The sequence below is a fragment of the Choloepus didactylus genome, chromosome 6 (assembly GCF_015220235.1).
Source record: "Choloepus didactylus isolate mChoDid1 chromosome 6, mChoDid1.pri, whole genome shotgun sequence".
NCBI classification, from domain to species: domain Eukaryota; kingdom Metazoa; phylum Chordata; class Mammalia; order Pilosa; family Megalonychidae; genus Choloepus; species Choloepus didactylus.
In genome coordinates, this window is record NC_051312.1 from 78862151 (window position 1) to 78878981 (window position 16831).

Here is a 16831-nt window from a genome sequence, read left to right on the forward strand (position 1 = left end):
TGAAAACCCACAGCTAACATCATACTCAATGGGGAGAGACTGAAAGCTTTTCCTCTAAGATCAGGAACAAGACAGGGATGCCCACTATCACCATTGTTATTCAACATTGTGCTGGAAGCTCTAGCTACAGCAATTAGGCAAGAAAAAGAAATAAAAGGCATCCAAATTGGAGAGGAAGAAGTAAAACTTTCACTTTTTGCAGATGACCTGATTCTATATGTAGGAAATCCAGAAAAATCTAAAGCAAAGCTACTAGAACTAGTCAATGAATACAGCAAAGTAGCAGGCTACAAGATCCACAGGCAAAAATCTGCAGTGTTTCTAAACACAAGTAATGTGCAACAAGAGGAGGAAATCAAGAAAAAAATCCCATTTACAATAGCAACCAAAAGAATCAAATATTTACAAATAAACTTAACCAAGGACACAAAAGACCTTTACATAGAAAACTATAAGAAACTGCTAAAAGAAATTGGACAAGACCTAAAAAAATGGAAGAACATACCATATTTATGGATTGGAAGACTAAATATAGTTAAGATGGCAATTTTACCTAAACTGATTTACAGAGTGAATGCAATACCAATTCAAATCCCAACAACTTACTTTACAGAAATAGAAAAACCAATAACTAAATTTATTTGGAAGGGTAAGGTGCCCCGAATAGCCAAAAGTATCTTGAGAAAGAGGAACGAAGTGGGGGGTCTCATACTACCTGACTTTGAAGCATATTACAAAGCTACAGTGCTCAAATCAGCATGTTACTGGCATAGGGACAGATATACTGACCAATGGAATTGAATTGAGTGTTCAGAAGTAGACCCTCACATCTACGGACAACTGATCTTTGATAAGGCAGTGAAGCCAAAGCAACTGGGAAAGAGCAGCCTGTTCAATAAATGGTGTTTGGAGAACTGGATATCCATTTCCAAAAGAATGAAAGAGGATGCCTATGTCACACCTTGTACAAAAATTAACTCAAAATGGATCAAAGATCTAAACATTAGCACCAAGACCATAAAGCTCTTAGAAGAAAATGTAGGGCAATAGCTTAAAGATCTTTTGATAGGAGGTAGTTTCTTAGACCTCACACCCAAGGCACGAGCAACCAAAGAACAAATAGACAAATGGGATCTCCTCAAAATTAAACACTTTTATACATCAAACGACTTTGTCAGAAAAATAAAAAGGCAACCTACTCAATGGGAGATGATATTTGGAAACCACATATCAGATAAGAGTTTACTATCCTGAATATATAAAGGAATCCTGCATCTCAATAACAGAAAGACAAACAATCCAATTAAAAAATGGGCAAAATGGACCTGACACTGTCCTTGAAATTGGGGAAGATTCATATGTGCACGGAGGAGGAAGAATAGTATTTCAAGTGGAAGCAAAGGATGCATTAAGACATGGGGCTGGAAAAATGTAGAGCATGTGAGAGAACAGAAACTAGTTGAATAAAATACATTAAAGCAATAAAGTGGCTATCATGATTGAAGTGACTAAAGCTTTTTCTCCAGTGTTCATTTTGAAAGTATCCCAGGTTTCAGAGGAGATGCTCTTGGCTGTGACTGAGAAGTCAGTACTAGAGCTGTGCAACAGTCTTTAGAAAACTGCAAGACTTTTCTCCCTCTCTTTAAGCCCACTGGGCAGGTGAACTCACTGTCCTCCCCACTACGTGGGACATGACTCCCAGGGGTGTAAATCTCCCTGGCAACACAGGATATAAATTCCAGGGATGAATCTGGATCTGGCATCATGGAATTGAGAACACCTTCTTGACCAAAAGGAGGAAGAGAAATGAAACAAAATTTCAGTGGCTGAGAGATTTCAAATGGAGTTGAGAGGTCATTCTGGAGGTTATTCTTATGCATTATGTAGATATCCCTTTTTTAGTTTTTAGTTATTGGAATAGCTAGAAGGAAGTACCTGAAATGGTTGAACTGCAACCCAGTAGCCTTTATTCTTGAAGATAATCATGTAACTATATAGCTTACATTGTGTGACCGTGTGATTGTGAAAACCATGTGGCTCCCACTCCCTTTATCAAGTGTTTGGACAGATGAATAGAAAAATGGGGACAAAAAGTAAATGAATAATAGGGGGGCATGGGGATTGGGATGTTTTGGGTGCTCTTCTTTAGTTGTATTTTTATTCTTATTTTTACTTTTTTTTTTTTGAAGTAATGAAAATGTTTAAAAATGTATTTTGGTGATGTGCACATCTATATGATGATACTGTGAGCAATTGATTGTACACTGTGGATGATTGTAGGGAATGTGAATATATCTCAATAAAACTGAATTGAAAAAAAAATGGGCAAAAGACATGGACAGACATTTTTCTGAAGAGGAAATACAAATGGCTCAAAAAATATAGAAATATGCTCAACTTCACTGGCTATTAAGGAAATGCAAATCAAAACCACAAAGAGATATCATCTCACACCTACCAGAATGGCCATTATCCAAAAAACAGAAAATGACAAGTGCTGGAGAGGATGTGGAGAAAGAGGCACACTTATTCATTGTTGGTGGGAATGTAGAATGGTGCAACCGCTCTGGAAGACAGTGTGGCGGTTCCTCAGGAAGCTAAATATAGATTTGCTGTATGACCCAGGTATCCATTGCTAGGTATATACTCAGAGGAACTGAAACTTAAGACACAAACTGACATTTGTAAACTGATGTTTATTGCAGCATTATTCACAATTGCCAAGAGATGGAAACAGCCCAAATGTCCATCAACAGATGAGTGGATAAACAAACTGTGGTATATACACATGATGGAATATTATGCAGCTGTAAGAATAAAGACATGGATCATATAATAATGTGGATGAAACTTGAGGAAATTATGTTGAGTGAAGTTAGCCAGAAACAAAAGGACAGATTCTGTATGGTCTCACTAATATGAACAGACATTAATGAACAAACTTTGGGAGTTAAAAGCTGACAACACAGGCGACCAGAAGATAGAAAGAGGGCAGAGACCAGCCATTTGATGCTGAAGGACTACAGAATGTTTAGGATTGATTGTATAGATCCAGAAATAGATAGCATAATACTGTGTGATGGTAGCACAGTACTGTAAGTACACTGAACAAAGATGTCTGTGAGTAAAGCTGAAAGAGGTGGGATAGGAGAATGTATGACACCAGAGGTAAAGATAGATGATAAAGACTGGGACTGTATAACATGTCAAAAACTGGAGTGGCCAATGACTGTTACTAAATATACAAATATAAATATGTTTTTGCATGTGGGAAAGCAAATGAATGTTAAGCATGTAGAGAGTTGAAAAAGGCATGGCATTCGGGAAAAAACATAATCAAAGCAAACTGGAGTCTATGGTCAACAGTAACATTGTAATATACCTCCACTAAATGTAACAAAGGCAATATGCCAATGCTAAATGTATATGAGAGGGGGATATAGGAGAGGAATATGGGATTCTTGGTAGTGGTGTTATTTGCTGTCCTTGTTATTATATTGTATTGTAAGGCATGTTATTTTTCTTTTTATCATTTTTTTTATTATTGCTAAAAAAACAATTTTTCTTGTAGTAATCAATATGTTCAAGTGCTGATTGTGGTGATAAATGTACAACTTTATGATGATACCATGAACAACTGATTATACACTGTGGATAAATGTATGGTATGTGAATATAACTCTATAAAATTGTAGGAAAATATATATATAGGAGTAAAAGTGTTGGAGAAAAAATAGTGAGAGGGATGTACCTATCTACTGTTGATGAGCAGGTAGAATGGTGTAGCCGGTGGTTGTTCCACAAAAAGTTAAGTATGTGGGGACCATAAGGTCCTGCAACCTCATTATGGGGTATGTCATTTGAAGATCTGAGAGCAGAGACATGAATGGACATTTGCAAACTGGTGTTCATGGAGGCAGTAATCATGATTTGCAAAGGGTGGAGATGACCTAAGGGTACATTGACTGAAGAATGGAATGGTGTACTGTGGTGTACGCATACAGTGGAACACTGAGCAACTATGAGAAGGAGTGAAGCTGTGAGACACACAATGAGGTGAATGGATCCTGTAAACAGTATTTGAGTGAAGTACACCAGAAATAAAGGCAAACACTTTAATGCCTCACCAATATGGACTAACTACAATGTGTAAACTCAGAGTTGAATCTTAGAACATAGCCTAACGTGGACATAATTATTGTAATAGTCCATTGATTGTAAGCTCTTACAGCAGTTAACTCTATTCCTGAATTGTAATGTCTTTCTCTAAACTTTGAGATGCTGATCCCTTAGTGTATGACCTGATTGGTCTCTGGAACAATGCGTATCTCTGAGACACCTGAAACTCAGAGCTAGAGCTCGGCAGATATGAATGTCAGTATTAGTGCATACAGCCACTGTTAAAAAAGAAAAAGCTGAAAAAGAGCCCAGACTTCAATTAGTTATATGAATGAAGCAGTTCTGGTTAAGACCAGGGCAAACTGGGCCAAAGGGTAAAGGTCAAAACTGACTGTGTTTTAAAACTTCATCTTCCATATGAGACCAAGGGAAGAGATGTCTATTTGGTACAGGATCTATATTTTCTAAACAGTATAACTCTACAGTCGGTTTGTTCAAACACCATAATTACATGGAACTTTGAATAGGAAGTGCGATACGGTAGGTTAGTATAGGCTAGAGTGAAATAGTGACACATCCCAAAGTAATTTGGGCAGATAATAAAGAATATATTTACAGCCTCCGCCCCCCCCCCAGCCCCAAGATGCTGGGGGCAGGTGCAGAAGTGTTGGACTTCCTCACCTGGACTGCTGTTGATGTTGTCACAAACACTGGGACTGGCGGTTTGATGTGCTGAGCCCTCGATCATGGGACTTGCCCTTATGAAGCTCATTACTGCAAAGGAGAGGCTAAACTTGCATATAATTGTGCCTAAGAGTCTCCCCCTGAGTACCTCTTTGTTGCTCAGATGTGGCCCTCTCTCTCTCTAACTGAGCCACCTTGGCAGGTGAACTCACTGCCCTCCCCACTATGTGGGAACCGACTCCCAAGGGTGTAAATCTCCCTGGCAATGCAGGATATGACTCCCAGGGATGAATCTGGACCTGGCATCATGGGACTGAGAGTATCTTCTTGACCAAAAGGGGGATGCAAAATGAGACGAAATAGTTTCAGTGGCTGAGAGATTTCAAATGGAGTCGAGAGATCACTCTGGTGGACATTCTTATGCACTATATAGATAACACCTTTTAGGTTTTAATGTGTTGGAATAGCTAGAAGTAAATACCTGAATCTACCAAACTCCAACCCAGCAGTCTGGACTCCTGAAGACAATTATATAATAATGTAGATTACAAGGAGTGACAGTGTGATTGTGAAAACCTTGTGGATCACACCCCCTTTATCTAGTGTACGGATGGATGAGTAGAAAAATGGGGATTAAAAACTAAAGGACAAATAGGGTGGGATGGGGGGATGGTTTGGATGTTCTTTTTTCACTTTTATTTTTTATTCTTATTCTGATTTTTTCTGATGTAAAGAAAATGTTCAGAAATAGATTGTGGTGATGAACGCATAACTATATGATCATACTGTGAACAGTTGATTGTAGACCATGGATGATTGTATGGTATGTGAATATATTTCAATAAAACTGAACTTAAAAAAAAATATATACCATGTGGTTAATATATCTCACAACCACTTGGCCATATCTAACATGAGATTAAAATATAACATTCTTATTAGCAGATGATAAGAATTTAATTTTCATCAGCATAACTAATATCTTACTTCCTTTTATGTTTGCACTCATTTCCGGATCATTTTCTATTTATTACTCCAATTATTTCTGGTGTTGTACTCTTTTCCTTTCTCCATTTTCATGAATTCTTGCTATTTCTGAATGCCATACTTATGATTCCTCTCCCAGTTTTTTATCTTTTCTAGTTCCAGAACTCTAAATAGCATTCCTTCCCTTTTGTTCCTTTCTTTTTTGTTCTTGACTACTCAACTGTTTCTCCCTCTACAATAAAGACAGGTAAAGAAATCAAGTCTAGAATTCCTTGTTTGGCAAAGTATATAGATTTTCTTCCGGTCTCCTTTCCTCTACTTATAAATACTCTCTTCAAAGCACTGGCAAATAGCATCCACTCTCTTTCAAAATTCTGCTTGATATTAATTCCGAGGAATGGTTCCCAGATTGTGGTGAACTCTGGTGATCTTATGTACAATAGCTTCATTTGCATATACACTGGTACATTTATGTGAATCTTAGCAATTGCCTGGTCAAGGAGCTGTTTTTTTTTTTTTTTCTTTTTGTTATATTATACAATTTTCATACACTATACAAATATGAAATGGAGAGGAAGGCAAGACTGCTGGAGTTCAGCACAGATATTCTGGGTAAGTGCTCTGTGCTTCCCTGCAACATGTGGACCAGATTGCTTATGTGCCTTCCTCAATCTCCTGGAGTCTCTCTAGGTTATCTAACATGCTTTATTCTTTCCTGTATATATCCTCATAGTACCCAGTTCAAAGTGCAGTAATAAGAGTTTTACTTAAAGTCAGATATTCTAACTAGTCTAAACTATTTGTCCACCCTGCAAAGTCTAAACAAAGTTTAAGTAATGTGTGAAAAGTATAGTTGTATCTTTCTATTTTCTTTCCTAATATTAAAATAGAGATCTTAGATTAAAAGTGCTGTGATCATTTAGTGCATTTTATGGCAAAATACCCACAAGCAATTTCTCCTGAAATGACCCCATGTTTGCTAAATTTTCTATTTGCTCTCTTCCTTTAGATATTTTTTCTTTATCTTTATTTTATATATGGAATTCTATATCATAGATTTATCTCAATTCACAATATCTTTCTCTCTAAAAAACAATTTAATCACTCCTTCACGTATCTGCTTGGTCTTCACTCCATAGACAACTGGATTCAAGGTGGGAGGCAGCAATAGGTAGAGGTTGGCAATAAAGATGTGGATGTGGTGGGGTATGCTGTGTCCCCCAAAGCGATGGGTAAAGAAGTTGAAGAAGGCTGGGACATAGGTGATGACAATTGCACATATATGTGATGTACAGGTACTGAAGGCTTTGTGGCGAGCATCTGCTGAGGACAGATTCATTACAGCACGGATAATCATAGTATAAGACATGAAGATACAGAAAATATCAAATCCTGCAAACAGTACAGCAGCTACGAGACCATAGATAGCATTAATCTTGACATTGCCACAGGACACTTTGGCCACAGACATATGGTCACAATAGGTATGATGGATGAGGTTGCCCTTGCAGTAGGGAAGACGCTTGATCAGGAAAGTGAATGGGATCGCGATCAACACACTTCGCATGAAGGTGGCAAGCCCAACCTTGGTAATTATGGCATTGGTGAGGATGGTGGAATAGCGTAGAGGGTAGCAAATGGCCACGTAGCGGTCCAGAGCCATGAGCATGAGCACGCCAGACTCCATGGCTGTCAGCATGTGAATAAAAAACATCTGCACAAGGCAGGCATTAAAGTCAATCTCCTTGAGACTGAGCCAAAAGTTGCACAACATATTGGGGACAAATGTAGTGCACCCACTAAGGTCTGTAAAGGACAGCAGGGCTAGGAGGTAATACATGGGCCGATGCAGGGCTTCCTCATGGATGATGAGGTAGATAAGCCCGGAGTTCCCTACCATAGCAATGATGTACATGAAGCAGAATGGCAGGGAGAGCCAGATGTGCACAACTTCCAGTCCAGGAATCCCATTGAGGATGAAGAATCTTGGTGTCAGAGTGGAGCTATTGGCCCCATACATGTTTGTCAACTGGAGCGCATATTGCTTTTAGAATCCATAAAATTGTACTATACAAGAAAAGAACAACAAGGTATTTTCAGGCAGACACAAAAGATGAATGAGTATTTTACACCATATAAATTATGATAAAAAATAAATCATCTTTTTGAACCCAGACTATGTTCTTTGATAGTATTGTGTATTCTTGAGCCTGCTCCTGAATCAATAGAATGAAAATATAGTGGCAAATCTCTGGACCTAATTACAACTGATTGTATTGTAGACTCTGTCTACATGTACCTGCTCATATTTCCTGACTAGCTACTCATGCTTACTTGGTTCCCTTAACCAGTCTCCAAATTATGGGCCCTGTTTAATAATGCTGCTTCTCTTCCCTTGCCACTTAATCGCCCTTTCTCCAAAAGCCCTTTCAAATATTTCTACTGGGTTAGTCAATTAAGTTATTGAAGTACCTAATTTTTGTGGAGATATATTATGGCGCTCAGTCTGATCTATCTACAAGCCTATCCCTGGCAAGTCTGGATTTACCATGACAGAAATATCAAGGACAGAAATCTGACAGTGCAGACAGTTACATGATGTTATAACCTATAAACCATGGCCACATACATTTAACATTTTATCTCTAATTGTTTATTGCTGGTAAACATGAACAATTTTTGTAGTATTTAAATTTAACCAAGGAAATTTTAAACTCTAATTAATTCTCATGGTTTCTACTGAGTCTCTTCAGATTTCTATGTAGATAACTGTAGTATGTATAAATTACCATATATTTTTCTTTTATTTTTGTCTCAATATCTATGAAAATTTTACTGTGAAGGTAGAATCTTTATTAAAGTTGATTTTTTTTTTTTTGGAGAAAATTCTTCTTTACCCTATATTTTTAAGAATCCCTGCTTCCATAATTGTTTGTTTTTGATTATCAATTGAGTTATTTGTTTTCTAACAGTATTGCCTATTTTATTGCACTTCCACAAATTATTTTAAATTGTCTTCTGTTATATTTTAATCTTCCCCATATAATAGCCTTTTCTAAAGTAATAATTTTGATTACTTCTATTTTCTCTTCTTATGATGAGACTTAGCCCAGGGTTTTGACGTTTTAACCATTTGTTTTAATCAGTGGAAGACTTTTCAAATGAAGTCCGAAAAACAATCTCAGTTTATAAAACAATAAAACAAATAGTTCCAGATGAAATACAGAAAGTTCTGAAAAGCCAACATTAACTCTATTTCATAGCCAAAAAAAGCTTGAAAATCTTTGGTTAATATTTCTGTTTGAATGATTTGCCTTTTTTTTCCAATCAGAAATTGCTTTAAAAAACATCAGTTCTAACCTATCCTGTTTTATAATTATTTATAAAAGCTTCATTGATATAATTGCCTTTCTCCTCTCTACGAACTCTTCTTTGTTGTTTCGCAGAACATCCTGAGCTAAGTATTTGTTTTATTTTATTTGTTCAAAAACTAGGTGCAATTGTACTTCATTTTAAACTCCAAAAATAACATTCCATCTATGTCATATCTAATCTTGCTCCTCTTATTTTTATGATTTCTAAAATGGTAATTTTCTTTCTTCATTTCCCCTCTGTCCCTTCCTTCCATCCTTCCTTCCTTCCTTCTTTTCTACCTGCCTCTTTCCCTCCTTCCTTCCCTCCTTCTTTCCTTCCTTCTTTCCTTTTGTAGTTCTTTATGATGATGCATTAACCAAATGGGTTAAGCTTGCCAGTCCTAATAGCAAAGACATGTGTATATAGTTTTGGTCAGGCCAGCCTCTCTGGTGCTCTATGACACAGCACTGCTTTTGCAACCACTGCTCTCTTTGCCCAGAGTTCATGGAAAAATCACAGTGAGTAAAAGAGAAAAACTTAGCAGAGACATAGGAACACAAGCCATGTCCGGTTTCTGCTCTACAAAACTCCCAAGGAAAGACCCTCCTGCTTTCCAGAGGTTTTAAATGGAAGAAACTTCTTAAAATTTGTGCTAAAATAGCAATATATTGAGGGAAATGCTCATGCTTTAATTCTAAAAACAGTAATTCTGAGCAACTTTCTTTTGGTTTGGAATAAGGAGGAAAAGTTACAGACTGGAATGAAACAGATTGAAGTTCAGATCTTAGCTCTAACAATTGCTAGTTCTGTAAATTTAACACCTCCGAATTTCCATTTGCTCAACTGTAAGATGCTTTATGATTAAATAAAATAAAACAAGTCATTTCAGCACAGCCTGGAGTATAATATGCAAAATATATGTACCATCACAATTCTCTTTATTTTGCTCGATAAAATGTAGTACAAGCATGACTAGTTATCCCTAAAATGCTCCAGCGTCTTTTAATCTCACATAGAGCAAAATCCAATGCCCTTACAACTGTTTAAAATCACTACATAATTAGGGCCCTGCAAATCTCTGATTATGTCTCCCGCTACTTTAACTCTGAGTCTCAGTCCATCCGAAACTACTGGAAGCTTCTCAAACACAACAGACATGTGCTTAACTCAGGAGCTTTGTCCTTGCAATTTCTAATGCCTACTATGTTCTTCCCTTATATAACCATGGTGCATACCCTCAACAGTTGCAGGTCTCCACTGAATTTCTATCCAAAAGTGAGACTTTCCCTCACCTCCTGATTTTAAATTGAGCTTCCTCCACAAATCTTGGCACTGCAGATCTCCATTTCCAGCTTTTCTTTTCTCTATGACATTATTATTATCTGTTATCCCTTATTAGAATATAAAATCAACTTGCACTTGAGAACTATTGTCTATTTTGTTCACTTAATATATTTCACACTTACATTTTGCCCTTAAGACAGTGACTTCCTCAAGAAAAAGGTGTGTAATGAATGAATGAATAATTAAATGAATTAATAGATTTCAAAGCCTCCTGTTTGAAACATTACTATCTCAACAAATCAGTGTGCACATTGAAAAATAAGAGTGTAGCTGGAGGAAGGCAAAGGACATTTCTGGATTGTTAAAGACTTTTTAAATGAAATTAGAGATATTTAGTATTGGGAAATATGCATGGAATAGAGGCAGGTAATTGCTTCTTGTATGATTCACCACACTAATTATAAATGCCCTGTGGGCATACGTATGGTTGCCAAAAAAAAGTTATCGGAAAGTAGATTTGGTTCAGATAATGTTGGTTGTTTGTGCAGTTAGAATTCCCTATAAGACAATGAGGCTGCTGGGCTAGGATGTATTCAGCAAAGGGAGGATGGCATCTGCCATGACTGTTGTCAGGAGGTGGGGCTGCGTGATCACTGGGATTCCTTCCAATCCTTGCGCTAATTCATTTTCAGAGGTAGAGGTCTCATCTCTTCCTAAGGATGTCTCCTCCATCCATGAAGAGTAGCAGAGTTTATTTTTATACACAAATTTGCTTGCCTGCAACAGTCTCTCTTTGGTCCTTGTTGTCACGTCAGCATCATGGAGTCTTCTTCCTCTAGTGCCTGTACTCTGTTATTTTCCCCCAAGGCAATTCTCTTTCCTCAAGGCAGTTTGTAAATATCTGTAATTTCTGGAGTCTGACAAATAAGATAATTCAGAGCCTTCTCAGTTCAATCAGTCTCTGACTTGAATCCCTCCTATTTTGTAGCAGAATTGTCTGTACATCTTATATATTTTTTTTCTTTAGAAACTCCCAAACTCACCCTGTTGCCAGAGAGTAATAAATCCTCATGCATAGCTTATATTACCCAGAAACAAATGCAGTGCTTTTGTTAGAAACTTTAAATAAAAAACACATACTGGCTTCTCTGGGGATTTTCCAAGGAAAATGACAAAATTTGTTTTGGGTATCACAGATAGAGTTCCCATAGGTCCCTCGTGGGAGAAGAAGTAAATTTAGTTTTGCCAAACTTAGAACTATAATTAGAATATACTCGAACAGGAGGAAAAAAATCCCTCAATACTAAGTCTCAACTTTTCTCTGACGGGACATGTGACCATAGGGGCTGGCATCTATTGAATTATAAACATGGAAGGACACTTCATTTCCCAGAGGACTTCAATTCCAGCTTCATAGTTTTATGAAGATTTATATGGAATTTACAATTTTCTCAAAAATATTAAGAGTAAACAGTTTCAGAATCTTCTATGCTAGGGACTCACTGAAATATATTTTTTGCAGTAAAGTGGAATTGCGTATTTAATTGAAACATTGCTTATTGCCTTATTTCTCCACTCCTGCTCCCTTCTACCTCAGCAGAAACCTAGTGTGTTTTCATTGAAGTTCTAAGTCTATTTAGTAGGTCCTAATGAAACTTAAAGAAACATAGAGGGCTGAATTGAAACTCCCCCATCAGTGAAAAGATTTCTGGACAAGATGCAGAGGACACCACAGCCACAATTTAATATCTCCCCCTACTTTGTAGAAGTAAGTTCAGTCTATGGAATGGTGAAAACAATAAGGAGGAATATAGGACAGAAAGCTATAATAAGCAGAAATCCAGCAAATCTAGATATTTCCTTGCTGTGAATCAGTCCACTCTTCAAAGCACACAGAAACAAAACAGGCCCTACATCGCAGGGCTTCTGCTCAGAGTGAAAGTCTCCAATAATTAAAAATCTGATACATTATTGCTTCATTCCAGAGCAGGCAGCTACAATGAATGAAAACCCGAGAAGTCAAGCCTTCCTGTTGAAATATGCTGAGTTGCAATATTAATGGCATGAGTTGAAACAATTTTTAAATAAAATAAATTGTAAACTAGCAGCTGGCAGACATGCTCCAAGTTGTAGACTGTGGTAGAAAGTTTGTAGAGTTTGGATAATTTTGGAATGACAATCTAGTTTTCTAAAGTCCTTTTTGCTTGCTTGTTTGTTTTTCTAATTAAAAACTGTATTAAAAACTGTTTATAAGCAGGTTTTTAAGTTACCTGCTTATAAACATTGTGCATGTATCATATAAAACATTATATACTTATAGGATAAATAATGCATGGGTGTGATAGGTTAAAACAAAGTCTGTTTATCCATATCTGATTTATAATATCTACATTTGGGGAGTGGGTACAACAGTATATATAAGGAATCTAGGAAAACCTTGATTCTTCTATTTATGGATGGACTTAGAAGATAGTAAATGGACAAGACAGCCAATTAATGAGGGAATTAGAAAGTTCCCTCTTTTTCCCGTCATATGAATGTCATCAGTTTCAGTATTTGGTAAATGGTATAAAATGAGTGTGACTGGGCTTGAGAAATTTTGTTAATATTGCTTTCTTTGAGAAAACCTCTTTGAGTCAAGCTTGGCCTCAACTGCTGTCTGATTACCTTTGTCTGAGATATGTCAAGTGACCAAGAGTTTCTCCTGAGATTCTGTAAATTAAAAGTTCCCTGGCTCCTACAGGTCGTGGCTTGAGAGATGAATCAAGGGGGGTTCAGTGTTAGTTGTAACGCGTTTGACTAACACAAGCAGAAAGCTGATGTGTAAAAGTCAGTAAAATGCAGTAATGAACAACAGTCTTTGACAAAATATAGACCCAAATTTGAATCCTTCTATTCCATTCAATAGCTATATAGGTTCTGTTAAATTTATTATCTTCAGACTTCAATAGGTACTAACCCATTTTTGACTCTGTAAGATTATAATAGTATCTATCTCAAAGTAGTGTTTTACGTTTACACTGTAATAATTCATCTAAAGATGAACATATAATTTATCTCTTTTATTCTGTTAATGAGAAAAGCAATGATTGATGTGTTAACATTAAACCAACATTATATCTCTGGAATAAGCCCCAATTGTTTATTAGGTATTATCCTTTTCATGTACTTTAGGTTCAATTTTATTATTAATAAATATATGTTAATATTAATAACTAAAATAATAATATTTTGTTTAGAACTTTAACATCTGTATTTTCAAGATTTATTGACCTGTGTATTTTTTTTTCTTGTATGTCTGCAAGGTTTTTTTTAAATATAAAGGTTAACTTTATTAAACATGTAAATTTGAGAACATTCAAGTTTTTTTTTTAAGACTACCGCATGAGAAGACAGAGCAGGTGGATGGTAATGGTTTATTCACAACACAAGTATACATGTATGTGTCATCTGTTTGAAAACAGTAAATTATTCAAATAACTTAGGTAGAAATACTTATTTCAATGCTCAAAATAATAAAACAAATATATTTTCTATGTCCCTAAGCAGTTTCCATATACTATGACTACTAAATGGGAAAGTGCTCAGCAGATCCACATCCTAATCAGATTTATTTCACATGGGAAGTCTGATCTGCTGTCATTGATACATATCACTTTGGAATGTAAATAATATGTAAGCCTCTATTTTAGGTACATTTACCCTTTCTTTCTTCATTATCTCTCTTCCCAACCCGGCCAAGATCCTAATAATCATCCTTCTCTGAGGAGGACCAACTTAGCCAAAACAGGATATGGAGAATTGGATGGCTCTGGGCAAAGGAACATTCTCCAATAATAGCATAAATTCTGTGGAACCCTTTCTTTTTTGAAGGTTACTGATTATACCTAAGATGGTGTGAGAAAGCATACGCACTCAGAGAAAAAGAAAAGTAATCTTTGCTTGGTCCTGTGGCTTCCCATTAGGAACTAGTATATTCATTGTTTTATTAATTCTGAAAAGTAAACACATTTCATATTTAATAAAGCATCTAAAAACTTCATGGTAAGCACTGCGTAGTTTCCAAAGAGAATGTGTTAGGTAGAGCTAGAGAGGGAATAAAAATCAAGAGAAACCATTCTTATGAAAAACAAGGCAATTCACACAAATTGCTTTCATAAAATACTTTATTAAAAAATGCATAAATCAAATTCAATTTTAAGTGATATATCACCCCATGGCCGATATTTTCTCATTAACTTTTAGTGTTCATAAAAGTTATTATAGATACTTCTAAAAGCAATTTATCTTCTTTACAGAATTATTAGACTACTAGCACCAGGATGAGTTTTCCAAAAGTACACATAGCTCATCATTTTAAACAACCAGTAAACTAATTCTTTTCACTCATTTAATCCCTATCACATCTATTAATTTTGAGACTTTCACCTTGAACTCCTAGGTACTACACTGTAAAACTCTTCCTGTTTCTGAATACAGCACTGAAAAATAGAGAAACTAAAGTTTTGATTCTACTTTTGTAGATCTAACTCAAAGATGCTGTTAGTTCAAAGAACTATCCTGGTCATCTTCAGTAATCTTAAATCTGCAATTTTTATTAAAAAAAAAAACTATATATTTTAGAACCTGCCAAGAAAGCAAATACTAAAATTTTAAAATAAATTACTGCTACTGCCTTGGCATCTAATCAAAGAATATAGAGTATTACAAAGAACGCCCCCCACACCACCACCTCCCAATACATAACAGTAAACATTAAATTAAGAACCATAATCTCAAGCAAATCTCTTTAAAAAACGGATGCAACAAAGCTTCTTTTGCTACTATTCTTGAAGTTGGATTTGTACCTAGAAGTTTATGAAGCAGGCCATATGCTCATCACGTACCTCACCCCAGCCTTCTAAAGTGGCAGTATCCTCATCAAAACAGTAATTACTTTCCCCTTTATTCAGTGAATTCCCTGAGTGCTGTGCTTGAGGTGTATGTATGAGGTGGGAAGCCTTATGGTCAATCTCTTCTGAAAAAGTTGAGTTACAAGAAGCATGTCCGTAAATATCACTTGTTAATTTGGGAGTTTTAGAGTCTATACCCCAGAGCCTCTCACAGAGTTTTCTCAAGTTTTATACTGAAACTTCTTTGCTTCATAATATTGATCTGCCAAAAGTTTTAGCACCCTGGATAGTTTCGCTGGATCCATGAATTGTCATAATTTTAGCCAAAGCAGTTAAATCATCGCTTGCTTTATAGAATGTATGTCGTCTACTAAGCAGAGAAATCAATATGACACTTGCAGACCACATGTCAGTTGCTGTGGTTTGATTGGGGCACTCTGTCAGGACCTCTGTCACTCTGAATCCTGGAATACCCGCCCTAGGGGCAACTGGTTGCAGCCTTGAAAGACAGACACTGCAAACTTTACTGTGTTGCATAACAGTCACAGGTCAGGTTAGCGGGACAAGAATGGGCAGTTTTACTCATCGCATCACTATTTATAACTTTTGTAGAAATAGGCTTCTTTTTAGTTGCTAACTTTCTAGATAGTATATCCATAGATGATTTTGTGGTGGGCCACTGATTCAGCTCTTTAGTTGCTGGGCCCTCAATGAAATCTTGATTCCCATGGGACTTATTTGGGAAAAACTTGCCTGCTGAGCTTCAGACTGGACAAAATTGAGAAACTAATTCCATTTCCGTATCTTGGGTTCCTTGGGCCAAACCAAAGTCTACCAAGGAGTAATTTTTCAGGCACCTGTTCTATAAAAAATTGCTAGGCCTAACATTGCAGTGAACAATACCAAACTGATGAATGCATTTCAAAACTTAGAACAGAATAAACATATATATGTATTACCGAACTTCTTGAAAGGAAAGGGAATTAAAAATTTCCAAAAAGGATTCATGCTCCAGATGTGGCATAGCAAAAACCACATGATCATTTTTCCTAAAGCAATATTTAATTCCTAAGACATTGTCTTGTCCCCCCCAGCCACTGTAAGGCACTGAAGTTCAGCTGTAATTCTTTTAGGACGACTTGCTGGAAGTGTTTTAGAGCAATTTTCTCTTCAGGTCCTACTTGTGATTGTACTATGGCCAAATAAACAGAGCTGAAAGTGCCTTCTCCAATTTTGTCCTTAATCTTGAACACATTACTAAGTTGACGTACAGTTTCATCAAGCTTCTCAATATCTCTTTTAACAGCTGGAAATTTAAAATTCTACTCATATTTTTTAAATGAGCCATTAGCCTGAAACCAGCATGCAGGGCATAAAAAGCCATTGGCTCATCCACCTGAATCTCCAAACTCACTTCCATCACAAAACAACTAGGGTGCAAAATGCTAGCTAAGGGATCATGTCCAGAGGGGAAGCAAAGGCGTTGTGATAACTAGAATAGGTTAAAGGGA

At 36.5% G+C, this 16831-nt stretch overlaps 1 protein-coding gene and 1 pseudogene across 1 annotated transcript; both read right to left on the bottom strand.

The window, feature by feature from the left end:
- Positions 1-6853: 6853 nt before the first annotated feature.
- On the bottom strand, positions 6854-7810 carry LOC119537020 (olfactory receptor 52N2-like). The gene has a single exon (XM_037839655.1). The coding sequence runs from the start codon at positions 7808-7810 to the stop codon at positions 6854-6856; it is 957 nt and encodes a 318-aa protein (XP_037695583.1).
- A 7373-nt stretch (positions 7811-15183) lies between these two features.
- On the bottom strand, positions 15184-15978 carry LOC119537021 (annotated as a pseudogene).
- Between the last annotated feature and the right edge of the window lie 853 nt (positions 15979-16831).

Bases quoted from the DNA above. Each gene is read 5' to 3' on its own strand.
- LOC119537020 (XM_037839655.1), bottom strand. From the start codon at position 7,810: ATGTATGGGGCCAATAGCTCCACTCTGACACCAAGATTCTTCATCCTC.